Here is a 19755-nt window from a genome sequence, read left to right as displayed (position 1 = left end):
AAGATTTGTTCGGGCCATTTTATTGTGAAGTTTAGTTTACTTTGAAAGGCTTGCTTCCTGTCGAGCCGTATATTGTATTAGAAAAAACTATGGTTGGATTATCTAGACACGGAGCAATACAGTTTTACCGTGTAAACTGTGGATGACTTGGAAAAGGAAGATTTTCATTTTTTATGGATAAAAATTATTATTTTTTTGTTAAAATTCCCAGTTTGCACGTGTCCTTTACTTCCCGTGTCTAAGGAATGACACTGAAATTTGGATCTCTTGACATAACAAGTCCCTTTTTAAAATACAGTATAATAATTAAAGGCTACCATTTTGTAGAATATTCTTGTATTTCACTTTTACTCGTCCCCATGCTCTAGTGGCTCCCGTGGAGTCTCTGACATAAAAGAACAAAGTAAATATGAGATTATTAAAATGCAAAAATTAATACTGTAGAAAGTGATAGAAACATCTACCATGGACAGTATTTACGCATTAATTTGTCTGCTGCTTTTTGCCAGCCCTCCTGGCTTTAACAGATTTTTAGGTGTTTTAATTAATGACTCAAATTCGGCATAACCTTTCATTAAAAGCTTTTGTTCTGCTGGGAGAAAAACTGTGGGCGTTCTTTGGCCATGCTGAACAGCCAATAGCAGCGTTGCTGATCAATGTTTCTACTATCGATACATTTCCCCTTTTAAACAAACGCATGAACGCGCAGTTGTCTCAGATAACTCAATCCAGCCATACTAATCATAAACAACAGGTGTGTTCGAAGAACCCAATTAGCCGGATCATGATTAGCCGGATGAAATCATCTTGGATGTCTCATTTGATCTTGGATGTTTTAAGCAACGTACGAAGAACGGACCCCTGATTTTTTGTGTGTTTTTATTGTGTAAAATAGGGGTAACCATCATTGGCTGTTGACCTACAATCAAACCTTCACCTATTGGCTGAACCTGCAAGGAGCCTCCTGATTGGTTGCCGCACACATTTCTGTCCTAGATACAACTTCCGGGTTTTGTTAGCACGCTAGTGATAAACAAACCGAAATGTGCGAATCACTAAGCAGCCCTTGGACTTTATGACCGACAGCTCAGGGTTGTATGAAGGGGGAAATACGAGTCGCACAGGAGGGGGACATGCTGGTAGTTAAACGAACGCTGACGGTGGGTTAAAGTTTGCTTTAATGCATAAAGTCATTCAGGTCAGAGACAAAACAGCGTGTAGCTTGTGTGACCTGCAGTTTTATTCAGCCGGACTGCTCGTCTCGCGCCACAAGACGTAAAAAGAGACACATTTGGCGTTGTTAGTTGCCATGGTGATTTATTTATTTTTAGCATGATTTTCCTTAAGACTCGCCTATTTCCACATCCAGGTTAGAGAGAGGGGAGGAAATGACAAATATTTAATTTTCTTTCCACTTTTTCTCTGCGGCCCGTCTTCCAGCCATGTTAAGAATTTTCCAGTCGCCTCCAAGGCTGAGGACAGCTCTGAGACACCTGTCCAGGGCACGCCCCCCAGCTGCTGACCCCCAGCCCTGGTTTCTCACAAATCGTGGGGCCCTCTCTCGTCAGCTTCACGTCGGAGCAGATGGATCCAGGTCGTCCCCTACTGCTGCTGCTGCTGCTGCTCCACAGAGGCTGCCTTTCTCCAGGGTGACTGTGGAGGATTTGGCCTTCTTCAGGAAGACGTTGCCAGGCAGGACCATCACCGACCCCGACCTGGTGCAGTCCAGTAATGAGGACTGGCTGAAGTCTGTCAGAGGTGAATCCTGCAGCTGCACATCTCGCGTTTTCCCTTTTATTTGTTTCGTCTGCCGTGCGCCTGGATCTCCTCCTGGTGTTTGTTTGACTCCTGCAGGTTCCAGCGAAGTGTTGCTGAGACCTCAGACCACACAGGAAGTGTCACAAATTCTCAGGTACATGAGTGAATATTATAATGGCTTGCAAAGATTTTCATACCCCACTGTCTCTTTCCATGTTGTGCCCCTTTACAAACATGATCTTTATTGGATTATTTTGTGATAGACCAACAGAACTTGCTCCACAACTTTGATCTGAAGGGGAAACAAATGCTTTACAGTTTAAAACTCAAAAAGCATATTTGTTTCAAGCTCCATTTACTCCAATACAATCCAGCACAACCAATTGCAGTCCGAGGTTGCCTATATAGTGAATGGAGTTCATCTATATATGTATCATTAAATGAAATAAAAAATAATGTTTCCAACAAGTAGGCCTCAAAGGGCCTTTGGAGAACATTAGAGAGCAAAAAGCATCATGAAGACCAAAGTTTAAACAAGTGCAAAGCAAAGTTTAGAATTTAAATCCCAATCTTTTAACTTCTCATGTAGTGCTGTTCAGTCAATCATTAAAAATGGAAAACTTTACAGTTTAATTTTAACTTAAAGTTTAATTACATTGATGCAAAATGAAAACATCAATCCATGTCGTCATTAAAACAAACAAAAAAAAACACAAGCCATGAGATAGTGAACAGGTGAGCTATTTATTTATTTTTTTAATTAGAAGAATGCTGTTTTTGTTGTAAATGCCTGATGCCTGTAAGGGCTTAGAAATAAAATGGTCAAATAATTTTTTTCGGTGAGCTGATATCAATGTAAATAATTGTGTTAGATGGGCAGATGATAACGCATCATATCGATTGCGTACATTGAACATGATGGAAATCATATCCTAACAGACTTTGTGACATCGTCCAACATCGCATCGCCATCCAAGCAAATCGACGTCGCATCGTATTGAAACAAAGCCGCTGATTTACTCCCCTACGGCATGATGGGAAAGGAGAGCACTGAGGATAACCCTGGAGGAGCTTAAGAGAGCTGCATCAAAGTTCCTCAGAATCTGTTGATCACCCCACAGAGCTGCCCTTTGAGAGAATAGTTGCTGAGAGAAACAGTGAGATGTTTGCCACAAGCCTTGTGGGAGAAACAGGAAATCTAGAGGATGTTCTAGTCAGATGAAACCACAGTTGCAGGCCAACAAGCAACGCATCGTGCTCGGCAGCAAGCAAAAACCGAACATCACTCTGAACACGCCGTCCCGCTGGTGAGACGTGGTGGTGGCAGCATCATGCTGCGGGAAGGGTTTTCTTTCTGCTCTGTTGATGGAGTGCTGGATGGACGGAGATCCTGCAGGAGAAATGTAATTTTGCTGTAAAAGAATAAAGTGGGCAAAAATGACTAGATTTGATTTTTTATTTTTTTTTTTAAAGAAAAAAACAATACATAATTCCTCTTCCTCTTTACAATTATGTACTGCTTTACTTTGGTCCACCTCAAGTAATCTTAACATATAGACGTTTGTGGTTGTAATGTGACAAAATGTGAAAGACTTTCCAGTGGTGTGGTTATGTCTGCAAGGAATAATATTTTAGTTTTTTTTTTTGTTTGTTTCGCCGCTTTAGTTACTGCAACAGCCGCAACCTGGCAGTGAACCCTCAAGGAGGCAATACCGGTCTAGTTGGTGGCAGCGTGCCGGTTCATGATGAGATCATCCTCTCCACCTCTCTCATGAACAACATACTTTCCTTTGATAACATCTCCGGTAAGGTTCAGCTTGAACCAGCCGCCAGTTTAAAAAAACAAAACAAAACAGGAAATGTGAAAAATAACGTCCATTTTCCCCCCACAGGTATTCTTACCTGTCAGGCAGGTTGCGTGTTGGAGAACTTGACCCTCTACCTGGAGGAGAGGGAACACATCATGCCGCTGGACCTCGGAGCAAAGGGCAGCTGCCAGGTTGGAGGCAATGTGGCGACCAACGCAGGGGGTCTGCGGCTGCTCCGCTACGGTTCCCTACACGGAACTGTGCTGGGCCTTGAAGTTGTGAGTGGAGGGCCGTGTCACAGCTTGTGCTCGTCGTTTCCCATTTTTAGGGGTTGCTGAGATTCTCTGCGCTCGTGTCGTTTAGGTGCTGGCAGACGGACAGGTGCTGGACTGCTTGTCCACGCTGCGCAAGGACAACACGGGATACGACCTCAAACAGCTGTTCATTGGTTCGGAGGGCACTCTGGGGGTCATCACTGCAGTCTCCATCCTTTGTCCTCGAAAGCCAAAATCCGTTAACGTCGTTTTCCTGGGTACGAGTTTTGTTCATGCTCCTCGAAATCTAAATAACAGGCCGAGCAACAAGCGTTTCTGCTTTCTCCTGCAGGCTGCGAAACCTTTGACCAGCTGCTGAAAACCTTCCAGCTCTGCAAAGGCATGCTGGGAGAAATTCTGTCAGCCTTCGAGTTCCTGGACAGTGAATGCATGAGGCTGCTGAACACACACCTGAAACTGCCCAATCCTATCTCTGGTATGCGCACACATGCCGTTGGTGTATAAGATAACGCAGACATCGTGTCGCAATGCACATTTTCACATTTTGTTCATGTTACAAACCACTGACTTCAAAGTGTTTTACTGGGAGCTTATGTGATATGCCGACACTAAGTAGTGGTACATGGCCTTTCAATCATTTTTTTTTTTTTTATCTGAAATGGTGGCCTAAGCCAATAGAAAGGCAACCCTAAAAACATGAGGCTGCCACCACCATGCGGCACAATGGGCATGGTGTGTTCAGGGTAAACACATTTTGTTTTACGTGGACTAGGCCACCTTGTTCCGTATAGGCTAAGCTCGCTTTCTTCTTGCTCGTTCATAAATGCCAGATGGTCGGAGGGTATTTCAAATTATTGTCTTGTCAAAAAGACAACAAAAGAATCTACCTGAGCTATGGATCACCGCAGCTTCTTAAGTTACCAACGGGCTCTTGGTTGCTTCTCCAATTAATGATCTCTTGGAAAGGAATTGGATGATTTGGTCTTTATCTCCGGGTACCGGAGTAAAAGGGGTTGAATACATTACGCAGAACCTTTTTAGATGCGTGTAAAAATGCATTAACTATATAATTTATTTCCACTTCACAGGCGGTGCTACTTTGTGTTGAGGCGTTACCTAAAATTCTTTTAAATTATTGCAGTTTGTGGACCATGCCAAAGTCTGAAAACGTTCAAGGGTTAGGAATTATTTTACAAGGCATGGTAAAGACTATATTTTTGCTGTCGTGCAGACTGCCCGTTCTACATTGTGATCGAAACATCTGGATCAGACTCCAACCACGACTCCCAGAAGCTCCACAACTTCCTAGAGGAAGCAATGACGTCGTTATTAGTTACCGACGGCACTGTAGCAACCGAGGTCTCAAAAGTAAAGGTAACCGTATGTTCTTGTTTGGTTGAATTATTCTGAGAAACGTCACGTAAAATAGCTTAAATAAACTATAGTTTATCCAGACTCTGGCATATCTTTGCATCACAGAGGTCCTCTTGTGTCCCTGAGCTATTAAAAGCAGTCCTGCTGTGGGTGACTTGTGTTTTCACTATAACAAACTCAGACACCGGTCTATTCTGAGTCCGTCCCACGCGGCCCCGCTGAACTCAGCAGAGAGCCAAACCCACCCCTGAAAATAGCCTCAAACCACCGCAATTAAAACCTGAAAGGAGCAAAGCGATCAACACCGAGCAAGGATCGTCTCATCATAGTGCAGGGATCGGCTGGCAAACCTTCGCTTCTGGTGATTGTGTTGATAATCATCAAAATTAAACCTTTTGTTCAGTTTTGGTTTTGGACAAGTGACCCAAATCAGCCTATTTTTGGCTTTTTGATGGGAAATTCACAAGTTCATACTCGTACTAAGACTTTTCAAGTTGCAACCAGTTTGCGGACGTAATTATTGAGTGGGCTATTTTCAGTATGATTGAGGTGTTTTAATAATGATCTCAGATGAAACAAAAACAATTCATATAGGCTGCAAGAGAGTGAGAGAGAGCAAGACTTTGAGCATTAACAAAGACGGCTGAGCTCCTTCCTGTGCAGCATTGAAACAAGGAATTCACCTCTAAGTTCTGACTTGGACAGTGGTCTTTGTTTTTAAGTTCATTACGGGGTTGCTACGCAGCACAATAATATTAAATTAAATTTTAGCATTTAAAGGGTTTGGATAAGTACGGAAAAATAAAACTACAGGATGAGAAAATATTTAGCTATTCCAATGTCTGTTTTCTTCCCTTGAATCCTTTCCTCCCTTATGTCCTGCCTTCCTCTCCTATCATCTGCATGCCCTTCTTTCTTCCATAATGCCTTTCTTCTTTATCATTCCTTCCAAAAGATGTCAGTCCCTCCAGGTATCATATTAAAAGCCGGCACACTAGAAATGTCTGCCATAAATTCACAGTGAATGTTTGTATTATGAGAATCAGGCCTTGTTCCCCTTTTTAATGAAGGCAAAGCTGCTTTTCCTGCTGCTGCTGCTGTTTTAGTTTAGTTTTGAGTCTGCGAGCGTTGATGACGACGACGCAGTCAGACTTTCCATTTCCACCTCTCCAGGCCCTGTGGTCAATGCGTGAACGCGTCACAGAGGCGCTGACTCACGACGGCTTCACCTACAAGTACGACGTCTCCCTTCCGGTGGAGCGCATCTACCAGCTGGTGACAGACATGAGGCGGCATCTGGGGAAGCGGGCCAGGAGCGTGGTGGGATACGGTCACGTAGGTAAGGCCGCGTCACGCAGCACCAGTCAGAAGGTTTTCCATCTCGTTTTCCCCCCCCGGCTCACACTTCCCACCTAACCCCGGTAGGTGACGGCAACCTCCACCTTAATATCACCTCCGCTGCTAAGGACCCCGCCCTGCTGGCTTCCATCGAGCCGTTCGTCTACGAGTGGACGGCCAGGTTTCACGGCAGCATCAGCGCAGAACACGGACTGGGCCTTAAAAAGAGGAATTACATCTACTACAGTAAATCCAGGCCAGCCGTGGCTCTCATGGGGAACATCAAGAACATGCTGGACCCCAAAGGCATCCTCAACCCGTATAAGACTTTACCAGACGATCTAAGGAGAACCTAAAGAGGAATCCTCCCAAGTGATAACTGCAACATGATTTGTCTGGGTGTACTCAGCTACGTATTCATAGTCCAGAGCTGCATCCATAGCACTACAGATAATCTTTACACAAACGAGATGTTCTTTGTGAAGTTTTAGTTTAAAAATCACTTTCTCTACTTGTTGTCTCCTTCTTTGGATCCAGAATCAATCATCGTATTAAAAAGCTCCGGGTAGACGTCTCAGTATGGCTCAGAAAGACCAAGTTAATTACCTCGATGCATCATCAGCTTAACTGTATGGGTTCCACTAGAGGGCCGTCAGTATACACCAGAGTAGGAAGATCAACGCTAATGTTGTAAAGGGGGGGGGGGGTGTATCTGCTTCATGCCAGAGGAGATGCATAAGATGACTTCAGATTTAAAGCTGGGAATAATGAACTCAAAAGGCAAACACGGGTGAACAAAGTTTATAGACACTGAACATGTAACAAACATCAGCCAATCGTTAGGCAAAGAGTGCAGTAAATGTTTTATTACATATAAAAAAGACAGAGCGGTATTTATTTTTCTTCAAAAACAAAGCCAGCACTTGTGACCTTTTTTACTTCTTTGTACACGGAGGCAACGTTTTAGCTTTGAGCCTGTAGGAAATAAAACGCCGTCCGATGAACACGCGGCGTCTTCTCTCCCTCCTGTCGCTGAGTCCGACCGTACGGCGAGGCTTCGCTGAGGACGCGAGGAGAGGTGCTGAAACTGAGGCGCCGTCATCTGAGTGACGATAAATGGAAACGCTGGACAGCAGCGTCTCCGTCCTGCTTGTGTGGATGAGCTTCACGCAGTTAGTCAGGTATGCAAAGCAGAGTGGATGTGGTTTTCATTGTCTTCATGTAAGAAATATTTTGGGGTTTTATTTTTTTTTTTGTGTGTGCAGGCTCAAATACAAATATACAACCAGGACTTCCTTACCTGCAATTAATGTTAGCCAATTCTTTAAGAAGCACACATTTAGGCTTTCTCCAAGGAGCAGGCTTAGGTACTCCTTATGTTTGCTACGGACGTTGGATAATCGACTTTTCTTCCTATGAAAAATAGCAGCGCTTATTTAAAATTGGCTGGTTTCCTTGTATGGACCTGGATTTTAAGCAGAACCCACACATTTTGAAGCCTAATGTTAGTCGGCCTTATCTGTTCTAAAAACTTTAACGTGATTAGGATCACTGACCTGTTCCACGTTTCAATGTTTAGACCCAAACTGTCCCACAGATGGAGACGTCTGCCCACACGGACAAGCTAAGCGCCTTCTGGAGAAACGTTTTAACGGTGGATGAAGCAGCTTTAAGCTTCTGACCTCCAGAACTCAACTCTATGGGAAATCAGTGGCCTCTTGAGTCTGACAGGAAACCAAACAATTTAAATAAGTTCTACCGTTTCTGGACCTCGGTCGCTACAACGTGGCCAAAGGTGCAACTTGCTGAGCAAAACATTCAACTAAATCTCAGTCTGGATGTATATATTTGAGCCTGTGTGGATAAGCCAATTCCTATGTCTAAAAAGAAAAATAATACTAATTGAAGTCGGATGTTTTCCAACCAATCGCTCATGGAGAGAACGACTCAAATACACCCCAGATTATCCTCAGATAAATCCAAATCTAAACTTCTGTGTTTCCGTTCCTCATATTCCACTTGGATGCCATTTTTCCAACGTAAAACCTGAACTTTTTTCCTGTATTCTTCAACAAATGAATGTCCTACTTGGTAGTGTTGACAGCTACAGTCCGACAGCGTTAATGACTATATACGTTTACACATCCTCATACACCAGTCTTACATAAATCCGCAGTAGTGTAGTAACAGTGGAGGTTCAATATATAAATAATTATTTTTTTAAATGCACTAAAAAGTTTGATTCTATTGGCTCTTCTCCTTTTTGTGAGTGAACGTGTGGAGTATCCGTTTGGCTTGTTAGGATAAAGCGAAACGAGCGCAGTAAAATCTGATTGTCTCTGAGCAGAATGCCACGTACACGCGGCAAAAAAAAAAATATGCTGGCTGTAGATCAGATGTTGAACTGCAAAGATTAACTCGTAGTGTTTTAGGGCGTGTAGAAAAAGGGCGGAACCCCGGAGCCGTCTAAAATGTGCATTGAAGCAGCGTGAGCGTGTGCTGCGACGCCGGTCACACTGTGACGGCCCACAGCGCTAACTCGCATGTGTCCCACGGCTCGAGCTGCTTCACTCAGACGACACGGCTCCAGGTCAGGCCGGTGGGATGTAGGTGGGAGGCGACCACAGAGAAGAAGGGAGAGCAGGAGAAGGACGGTCCATCCTCCAGGTTGCCTCTTGTTCCAACGGACTCCGCGCCCACGTTGAAGCGGGTCTCTGACGTCACGCAGGCGCCCCCCCTCCGTTTCACGACTCCTTGCCCTTCTCCAGGGAGCTGTGGATCTTTTCCAGGGTCTTCTTGATGCGCAGCGCCGTGAGTCGGGCCGATGGGTTCTGGTACCAACACTCCTTCATCAGTTTGACCAGAGCGGAGAGCGTCTGAGGGAGACGACGTGTGTTAGAGGAAACTCCACAATCAATGTCTTCAACAGAGCATCCAGATCAAACAATAAAAAAACAAAAGTTTTTGGAGCATTGAGCTGTTTAATTCTTATGGATATGAATTTTTATTTCTTGTATACATTGTGTAATCTAGACTAAGTTCATAAATTAATTCAGCTACACTGCTTGCCATCTAACAGGAGAGAGTTGTGCCTTTGATGCAACTGTTCATTAACACCTTTGTCAACTAGACTTCAGCTTAAAAGACAGAATGTCACAAAGATAAATGAGAAATCTGCAGTAACAGACCAGATGGTGGGAGTTCCAATACACCATCAAAGAGACGCGCTGGCATGGGATCGACTAACAGATTAATGGACTTAATGCTATATCGGGAACAATATGGTGTTCAGTCCAGTTTGGCCTAAGCCGTTTTAGTTCTGGGCTGTTGAACTGTAGTGACTCCTCCGCCTTCGGCTGTATTTTTTTTCTTAAAAACAAATTATTTTAAAAGAAAAAAAATCTTAAATGCACAAAACAATCATCCTATGCAGGTTGAACTGTCTTAATGCCATTTTCTTTTTTACATTCTTAATTGGGTTTTTTGTGAGAAATAAGAACAAATTTAGGTGAGAGATGCAGCTAAAAGCAGTGACTGCTCTAACAACGTTGTTACTCACAGGATCTGAGAACCAGCGATTAGGAATGAACGGCCGCTGCTGCTCCACACACACCACTTTCCTCATGTCCTCAAAGCTGGGGTCGTTTGGCACCTGATCGTAAAACGGGGGTTTGTAGTCCTCAACGATACCTGCACAGACATTACAAAAATGAAAACCACACCAGGTTTCAAGTTTGCTCATCACAAACTACTTTTGTCTTGGAAGGCGCTGTTATTTTGGCCTGAGGTTAGGCGGAGCTCACCGTTGCTGTACGTGCGCCTCGCTATCTCCCACAGCACCAGTCCAAAGGCCCATATGTCGACCCTCTTGTAAGCGTCGAAGCAGTCGGTCTGAATGGTTTCATCCAGCACTTCAGGTGCCATGTAGCGTTTGGTGCCAACCTTGGGATTGTTGCCCACATCCAGCAGGTTGTCGGCCTGCGTGTGGGTCACAGCCAGCCCTGCGGAGCACCGGCACAAACGACGTTATGGCAAAACGGCAGCGGTATGTTAATCACACTCAAAATATGCAAAGCTCTGACAAGGGCAAATATGCCAAAACAATGTTTTACTGGGATCCACGATGCAGCTCATGCTTATGACATTTAAGGAAAAGGATAAGTTATCTTCAAACTCTTATGAATCAGTGTCTCAACAGTGCAGTGAACGTTCATATCCAGGCCCTTTTAACCTGGTTCTACACAAATAAAGGTCAAATGCTGCTCATCATCCTTAACAAATCATCCTGCAGGGGAACATAGTGGTGGCAGCATCGTGCTGGTTAGGGTTTGATGGAAAGATGGATGTAGGGTTGGGCCATATGTACCAGAAATAATACTGAGATATTTTTAGCCTGAATGCTCATACACAATATTTATATCAATATGATTTGTTTTTTATAAAGTGATGATAAAAAGGCGTCTCTGAATCAAATCTTTATCCCACATTTCTCACAGGTTGTAGCTAAATCTGAGAAACTGCTGAAAAATAACCTACTGGAAAACATAAAAGTATAATTCTAACGCAACACCGACCATCATGATATATCTTATATCTCCTTTTGAAAAATTTCTATATATATATATATATATATATATATATATATTGCCCAGTCCTAGATGGACGGTATTAAATACATGACAGTCCTAAAGAAAACCAGTAAATGTTTTATAAAAGGGCTTGAGCCTGGAGTGGAGACTCACCTAACACTAGAATGGCCTAGTCAAAGGCCAGACACAAACCCATTAATAATCTGTGGCTAGACTGGGAAACTGGTGCCCAAAGCAGGAGCTTTCCATCTAATCCCACAGAGCTAGAGCAAACTAGAACAAACACACCTCTAAAAGAACCGCGGCTGGAATGTATTGACGCAACCACCACCAGAACCCCACAGCACTGCGCTAAATGATTCATAAACACCCAGTTCAATCAATGGAGCTTAGTGTTTATAGTGCAACAAAATGCATTTCAATCTACATATACACTAAATGAGTTAGAGGAGCTGAAAGGAGTGGAGGAAAAGCCGACCCAGGTCAGCGATGCAGCAGCGCAGCTCCTTGGTCACCAGGATGTTCTTGCTCTTCAGGTCTCGGTGTGCGATGGCCGGTTTGCCCTCGGTGCCAAAGAACTCTGTGTGCAGGTGCACCAGGCCGTTGGCCACGGACACCGCCATCGCCAGGCCCTCCGACGTCTCCACGGCGACGCGCTGCAGGTAGTCGTAGAGCGAGCCGTTCTCGTGGTACTGAGTGATGAGCCACAGCTGAGTGCTGGAGTTTCGAGAAGTCATGTCGGACGCCATAAACCCTGAGACACAAAAAACAACAACAACCTTTTAACGCCTGAGTCTCTCCTCCGCTCCTTCTGCCCTGATGGTTCCAGCTAAAAACCCACCCAGAATGTTCTCGTGCCGCAGCAGCACGGTGTTGTAGATCTCCGTCTCCCTGAACCACGACTTCTCGTCCCTGGAGGAGAAGATTTTCACAGCGACGTTCTCCCCCTGCCACTGGCCTCGCCACACCTCGCCGTACCGCCCCTTACCTGAAACACAGGCCGTTCCCGCTCCGTTTGTAAAAACAGCTGCAGGGGGAAAACGCGGGAGCGGAGAAGCGAGCGAACATTTCGTCCGTTTAGACGCCAGAGTGCACTCACCGACGCACTCCACCAGGCTGATCTGCCTGGCTACGGTCCTCTGGACGAGGAAGGGAAGACCTGAGCCGCTGCCGGATGTGCACGAGTGATCCAACAGGTCCTGAAAGGTGAAAGGTCAGGGAGATGCTCACACTGGGAACTGGAGCTGGAGTATACCACTGAGCTATATTATACACTGGAGTGCTAATCGCCCGCTGTTTGAACGAGTCGCTTTGAAGCCACCAGCCGCCATATTGGTACTCCCTATTTCCCCCCAATAACTAGGGTATATGTGCGCTACAGCATCAAATAACGAGGATTTTCTCATGTTCAGGGGGGGCTTAAAACTTTTAAAATGTCAAATGCCATATAGTTTTATGTTATGTTCTAAAAATATCAAGTGCTGAGAAAGTCATGTGCTGAAATATTTTGTCTTTTATTAATTTTAATATATATGTTTAACATTTATAAATATATAAATAACAATATACAAAAACATATATTTACATATGTGTATACATATATATACATATATATATATTTAATATGAATAACATGTAAAATATTTCAGCACCTAATTTCCTAGTAGTTGATAGTGTTAGTACATCCACTGACTTTAAAATTACCTGTGAAACGTTTTCACACAGCCAGAAAACTGCTTGTTGTTGCAACCAAATCCTGTGGGATTCTGTGAGAGTCGGGAGTAGCAAGATGGCGGCCAGTGACTTCAGTTTTTCGGCAAAATCAGCACTCCAGTGTATTATATAGCTCAGTGGAGTATACAGACAAAAATGAACGCTTCCCATTTCACAGGGACTTTTTATTGATTAGTTTTATTAGCCTTACGGCTAAAGTGCTCTCTCCCACGTTGGAGGTGATGAGGCCGTCTCCCTGCTCGGTGTCGAACTCCTGCAGCCTCTGCAGGCGGCCGCGGTGGAGCCTCCTGCAGGCCAGCACCGACACCGCGGACAGCAGGACCAGCACGACCACCGGGGCGAGCACGAAGAGCGCCAGCGTGTCCATATGATACCCGACAGGCTCCCCCTCTGGGGCTGTGGCGACACAGGAAGTTATTTTTATTTCTATTGTTTTTTTTTTAGAACCCCTGTTTTCCTTTAATAATCGCTAATTCTGACACAAACGTGAGCCGTCGCACCTGACGGCATGAGGGACTTCAGGAAGCCGCCGGTGATGTTCTCGTTGCACAGCTCCAGGGAGCAGCAGAGGACGATCTGATGGACGGACGGAGTGGTGAAGCACTGCAGAGGCGTCTTCCCCTGGCCGTCGAAACAGCCGCGCTGAAACTCCACCCCGCTGCCGCTCACTTTGACCGAGGAGAAGCAGTGGGTGCCGTGACACTGGTGGGGCTGGGGACACTTCTGACCCTCGCAAAGACACACCAGCTGTCCATCTGCGGAGAGGCGGGACGTCCAGTCCACAAACGCAGAGGGAATTCAGATCGTTAAAGGTGCTGAACACAGTTTAGAGAGAAATATTGTCTTTTACGTACTTTTCAATTGCAAACTTTGACTGAAGTTATGTTTACATGTATTTAAAGATCTTACAGTTTTCACATTTAAATTAGACTTTTGCATATTTCATTGGGACCTTAAGCGACAGACCAGTAATGTCACCTTGGTTAAGACTAGGGCTGAACGATTTTTGAAAATAATCTAATTGCGATTTTTTTTTCTTAATATTGCGATTTAATGCGATCCCCCCCCTCAGTTTAATTTATTGTGTGTTTTAAAATATATACAAACAACAAATCGATTTGTTTCCTCGCCATGTGGATTAGTTGCTCAAAGACCCACAGCATCTAAACTCGGAGCAGTAATGATTGCGTTCTGCCTACAATATATTTCAACCAAAATTGCAATTTTGACTTTTCTCCGCATTAACTACAAGCAACAAAAATGGTCTCTAAATAAAGATGTTTGTAAACAAGGACTATTTTATATATGAACTTTTAATGTTTCTATTGATCAGAATATTATTCAAGAGAACAGCTTTTAATTTAATTGGACATCAATCCTTGTTGAACATAAAGTGCAAAGTCCAACCAACACGCAAGTCTATGTATTAAACTGATTGACCTGTACTTAATGCTTTGTATGATTATATAAACTCTAAAACAAGTAATAAAATTAGATTATCTCACTGCTGCAACTGTCTTCCCTTCCATTTGGAGGCAAACCCACTTCAAACATTTTACCAACACCTAAAGGACGCGTCTAATTCCCTAATTGTTACATAGCCAAAAATTGCAGACCTCTGCGATTTGGAAATTGCGTTTTTTATTATATTGAAAATGCGATTAATTGTTCAGCCCTAGTTAAGACTGCCTGAAATGAGACAGGAATCATTACAAGGCCTCTGAGGGTCAGTGAAGGATGGTAGCTCAGCCATTTAGTACGGCTGAGTTGGACTGGGGACACGTTGAACACACCAGGGCCCCTGAGGACAGGAGTTGGACACCCCCCTGTCCAGTGGCACTGTCATAGAAAGCCACCTAATCAGTGTCCTGTCAGACTAGATGGAGGCCATCTGAGAACAGCAACTCCTAGAGTCTCTCTTCAGATCCCGGACATGATTGCTGTCTGAGCTTTGACTGCAGCACATTTATATGAGCCATCCTGCTACAGATCTGGCTGTGCACTGCAAAAAGGGAACTAAAAATAAGTACAATTTTCCTCAATTTAGTGTATTTTTCCTTGATTTGAGCAGGTAAATAACACTATTTGCCAACGGAATACGATTTATGCACTTAAAATAAGAACAATTCATCGGCATCACCTTATTTCAAGAGAATTCCTAATTATCTTATTTTAGGGGTAAAAATACTAATTCAATTGGCAAATAGTCTTATTTAGCGGTTCAAATCAAGAAAAAATACACCAATTTCAAGAAAATCTTACTTACTTTTAGTTCCCTTTTTGCAGTGTGTGTTTGAAGCCGCTGTCCTGCTTGGAGGTGAACCTCCGCCACCGCCCGGCGTCTTTCACAGCCTCTCAACAGGTTTGCTCTTAGGGTTGCTTTCTGTTCAGGTTCATTCATTTTGCCCACTTAGGCTGGAGCAGCTCTCCTGCGGCAGAAAGGCATCGCCGTCCCGCCGTGCGGCAACCACGCTTCAGAAATAATGAGATTTTTTTTACATTTTTTTCCAGTCTTTCCGGCCAGGAAAAGAACAAAACCAAAGGTTAAAATGTACACAGTCCGGTTAAAAGCTACATGTCAGCAGGCCCTGGGGTGTTCAGGGGGAAGATCAGAGTTAGTCTTCCGCCATATACGGGGGTATTGCATGAAACCAGAAAGTTTGATTTCGGTCTTTTAGCCAGAGGAACTATTTCCACGCGTTTTGCCAGACGTCTTCTAAAGAATACGGACGTTTTCCAGGCCATGAACAGCAGGGTTGTGTCGATAAGCTGTGCATATCTGCAGCCCCTTCAGGAACACCACGGCTCTGTTACCCGCCTCTCTGACGGACGCTCTGTCCATTTTCAGGTGTCGGATCAAACCGAGCTCCGGGAGGGTTAGAAACATTGGGGCGTCGCTTTATAATCTAACTCTGCTTAAAACCTTTCCCCCCCGACACCTGCTGTGTCCCCTGATCTCCATGGTGTGGTTTGTTCACCAATCAAACCTCTGGGTCCACCACAGAACAGCTGGATTTCTGCTGTGATTAAGTTAGACACACGGTGGGACTCCGTTTGCTAATTAGGTGATTTCTGAAGCCAATCAGTTACACCGGGTTAGACTATTATAGGTTATCAAAGTGAAGCGGGCTGAACAGAAATGCCTGACATTTTTACGCAATGTTATTGGTGGAAAATCTGGGACACCGTGTTTTGCGGTTCTTCCTCTTTATACCTATGTTGCTGCTTTGTGTCGATCTGGCACATCAAATATATTAAAGGTTGTGGTTGCAACAGGAGTTTGCCACTGACCGATAAATACGTGGCTTTATGAAGGTAGAAGTGAGTACCTGAGTCCTCAGCTGGTGCCTGCAGAGCCCGCAGGAGGAGCAGCAGAAGGACGCGGAAACTGCCAAGACCCATGTTTCCCTGCGCCAACAACACAGCAGAGGAGCTGCCAGAGACAGAGAGGTCAATGAGTGCACAGGCGGAAGGCAGAAAATCACATTTACAGCCCCGGTTTCTCATGAGCATGGATTCTGACACAAGGAAAGTAAAATACAAATCTCTTTCATTAAACTAAGCATGTCTTTAGGCCCGGCTGTCAAAGGGATGAACAGCTTGAGATCTGAACAGAGAAGAGTGGTTCAGGCGTCCTTTTCAGACGCCTGAACCACCTCAAAGGACCCCTTTCCATGCGGAGAAGCAGTGGCTCCACTTTTTTTACTGTCTTGCTATATTGCCCAGCCCTATCGCTGGAGATCATGACCCACAGAAGCCAACAGAACCACATCATCCACAAAAAGCAGGTCCCCCCCGTTGCTCCTCCTGGATCCGAGGGTCAACAATCAGTGGGAGCCTCCTCTCCAACAGCCCACAGGAAGCTTTCCCCCGGGAGGCTGAGAAGTGGGATCCATCAATGACAAGGACAGACTCTCCGGGCCCCTTTCATAAAAAAAAAAAATCGGGACCACCACCCCAGTCTGCCACTCCAGCGGTGTTGTCCTGGTACTCCATGCCACCACGGTGATGGACCTGGGTTATCCCAAGTCTTCAGGCGACGCCTCCTCCACGAACATTTTCTGAGTCACTGAAAGCTTTCCCATTCAGACCTTCATGGTCACTCCAAATTGGAGGGTCTCTGTACCCCCCCCCCCCCCCCACCCATCATCATCCCGACGGCCATGTTGCCCAGAGCTTTAGCTCCTGGTTGCGTCTCCTCGCCCAGGTGAAGGTTTCTTTTACAGATTCTGAGCAAATGCTGAACATTCAGGAAAGACTTTGTGCTAAAGGGGAAACGTTTGCTGCCCTGAATCGTGGGGCTTGTAGTTTTGTCACACCATGAGCCTGACAAATAACCTCAAACAGAGCAGCAGATGCTACCAGCTAATTTCTCCAAAAAAGGCAGCGCAACAAGCAAAAAATATATTAACAAAGAAATCAACCTATCAAATTAGGACACAACTAAATGTGATTTGGGGGCTAATGTTAAACATCTGGACATATTTGACTTCTTAAAGCCTAGAATTGAGGATATCAGCTTATTACTTGAGACTTTGAAAAACCTTGCAGAAACCCTGTCAGAACCTTTTTTTTATTTTTCTGCTTTCTATAGACCAACACAAGTACATTAAAACTATCTTAGCTGGTTAATTAGTCAGGCTACCTGCTCTGTTGGAGCCTGCAATCAGCTCATTAACAGATGTGCAGCTCGTACCCACTGCCTCTGCAAAATAGAGGTACTTTGGTCAGAGATGGATGTCGACCCTTTATCTTATGCATAATGACTCAACTGGGAATATTTGAAAACTTCTTTCAACCAGCTGACCGGTTGTCTTTAGAAACCGCTGGGATGGCGCTGCATTGTTACACACAGCCATTCCCTGACAGCTCGTTAAAATGACGTTTAACCGTGCTAATTTAGTTAGAATTCAAATCCAAAGACTGGTTGTAGGTATGTTTAAGTTTTCCAAAGAGTATAACCTCAAAACAAATAATTCTGTTCGACCGAGTTTAAACCAAACTGCAAAATTACATCAAGATCACATTTATTATTTCAAAACTGAGGGTAATAAGAGAGAGACCCAAAATTTGTTGGGGCTCTAAAAATAATGAAAGTGTTTTGTCCTTTGGAAGATCATGAAGATTGTTTTGAAGGAAAACGAATGGCCATAAATCTACCTAGGATATGATTCGTCTTTTTGATTTATTTATTTATTTATTTTACTTAAGTTAACAATTTTACGCAGGCTTAAAGCTGAAGTTTGGATCTATAAAAACAAAAGCGGATTTGACTTACCTACAGATCTGAGGAATGAGTGCATGCTTAATTAGGCCGCATTTCAGGGTTTAACTATGTTCTCTTTGACCAAATATTCAAGCTTAAGTTTTTTCTTTTAGGCTGCTCTCAACAAATGTCATATTCTACAACAACAAACAACACATTCGGCCCCGTCAAAACCTCTATAACAAGTCCTTACTGATTTTTCACAATTACCTGCTCTGACACCAATATTTAAAACAATGTTTGCTGGCACACCTCCTTTCAGCCTGGGCTAAGCCCCCCTGTGTTCCCAGATTCTAGCATCGCCCCTGCAGCTCATCACAACCATCACAACTCCTTACATATAAACACACAGAATTACTCATTTTTGAAAGGTTTTACCTCAAGGTAACACAACAGTGGGGATAAGCAAGCCGTTTTCCTGCACAGAGGGCTTTTTAAACCAACTTTGACCGATTCTCCGCAGTCCGCGCAGCTCTTAAGACGCGTCGATTTTCCCCTTGGGAGCAATGTCAAAGCCCCCGGAGGCTGGAGAGTTAGCGCTGCTCAGATGCTTTCGGCGGCAGAGCTCGGTAAATGGAGGCCTGCTGGCCCGCTGGTGCCGTGTCCAGAGGCGGCTTGTGTTTTCCGTCCCCAGCCGCCTGAGAGGCGCCAGCCAGAGACACACAGGCTGTTAGCCCAGCGAGCCTAGCTGTGTGCGGGGCACGGAGCTAACGCCGAGAGCCGGGGGACCGGAAGGAGGAACAACAGCCACCTACCTGGTGGATACGGCCTCTAACTCATCCTGGGAGCTCCGCGTGTCCACGTACGGGGCTCAGACATTCATAGCAGTGTTTTTCGGCGGCGTAAAACACCAGAAAGCAGGGGTCCAGCCCAGCCCACCCAGTCTGGCTGCTTTCCTTTGGTGACGTCACCAAAACATTACCGCCGAGAAGCATTGTGGGGCAGCAGAGTCCTCCGGGCAGCACTTTTTTTTTTCTTTACCAGCAAAGTGTCAGCGTTAGCTGGTAGACCGAAAGCCTCAAGTTCAACCGCCACATCATTTATTTATTTATTTATTTATTTATTTATTTATTTTTAGAAAATTTTAGTTATAGATATTTGGAGATCTAAACATCCACGTGACATGCTATTCACCTGGAGTAGAGATCCACAGACATATATACGTAGACGCGTCATAGGGCGCAGGTTCGCACGTCAACATAACCGCCGTATTGTATGTGGCAGAAAAAAGTTGAGTTCTGTTATTGTGAACGTGGATCAGAGAAGATGCCTCATTCCTGTGCTGCATGGAAATGTATTCTGGCTGATTTCACTACTTGTATCTGCCTTCTATATATATATATATATATATATATATATATATATATATATATATATATATATATATATATATATATATATATATATATATATATACATTATTATCTGCATTTAAAATGCTATTTTATTTAATCTCATCGGATTAATCAGACATCTCATCAGATGTGCACCTGTATGGCCCTCCGCATCTAAAAGTGAACTAGGGAAACTACAAACTGTCCAGAACAGAGCTGCCAGGTTGCTTTTATTGTTCCATAAGAACAAACACCATCAGTATGGACCGCCAACTTTCC

General features: G+C 44.3%; 2 protein-coding genes across 3 annotated transcripts; one reads left to right on the top strand and one right to left on the bottom strand.

The window, feature by feature from the left end:
- Window positions 1-991: 991 nt before the first annotated feature.
- On the top strand, window positions 992-7434 carry d2hgdh (D-2-hydroxyglutarate dehydrogenase). Of its 2 annotated transcripts, none has more exons than XM_012881050.3 (10): window positions 992-1160; window positions 1441-1758; window positions 1855-1912; window positions 3424-3563; window positions 3651-3844; window positions 3930-4098; window positions 4173-4316; window positions 5073-5215; window positions 6389-6554; window positions 6641-7434. In XM_012881050.3, exons 2-10 carry the CDS (start codon window positions 1443-1445, stop codon window positions 6907-6909), a joined length of 1599 nt encoding a protein of 532 aa, XP_012736504.2. In that variant the 5' UTR covers window positions 992-1160; window positions 1441-1442; the 3' UTR covers window positions 6910-7434. The 2 variants fall into 2 exon arrangements, with proteins under 2 accessions (XP_012736504.2, XP_021163489.2); XM_021307814.2 differs by lacking the exon at window positions 992-1160 and adding an exon at window positions 1185-1312.
- A 1734-nt stretch (window positions 7435-9168) lies between these two features.
- On the bottom strand, window positions 9169-19069 carry acvr1l (activin A receptor, type 1 like). Its single transcript, XM_021307815.2, has 10 exons — window positions 18898-19069; window positions 16206-16309; window positions 13377-13631; window positions 13067-13272; window positions 12242-12341; window positions 11984-12130; window positions 11621-11896; window positions 10357-10554; window positions 10113-10243; window positions 9169-9429 (listed from the first exon to the last, which is right to left on the bottom strand). Exons 2-10 carry the CDS (start codon window positions 16276-16278, stop codon window positions 9298-9300), a joined length of 1518 nt encoding a protein of 505 aa, XP_021163490.2. The 5' UTR covers window positions 16279-16309; window positions 18898-19069; the 3' UTR covers window positions 9169-9297.
- Window positions 19070-19755: the final 686 nt, after the last annotated feature.

This window comes from Fundulus heteroclitus, chromosome 19, assembly GCF_011125445.2.
Source record: "Fundulus heteroclitus isolate FHET01 chromosome 19, MU-UCD_Fhet_4.1, whole genome shotgun sequence".
Classification (NCBI taxonomy): domain Eukaryota; kingdom Metazoa; phylum Chordata; class Actinopteri; order Cyprinodontiformes; family Fundulidae; genus Fundulus; species Fundulus heteroclitus.
The sequence above is the reverse complement of the archived record's forward strand: the minus strand, read 5'-3'. Positions and strand labels throughout refer to the sequence as shown.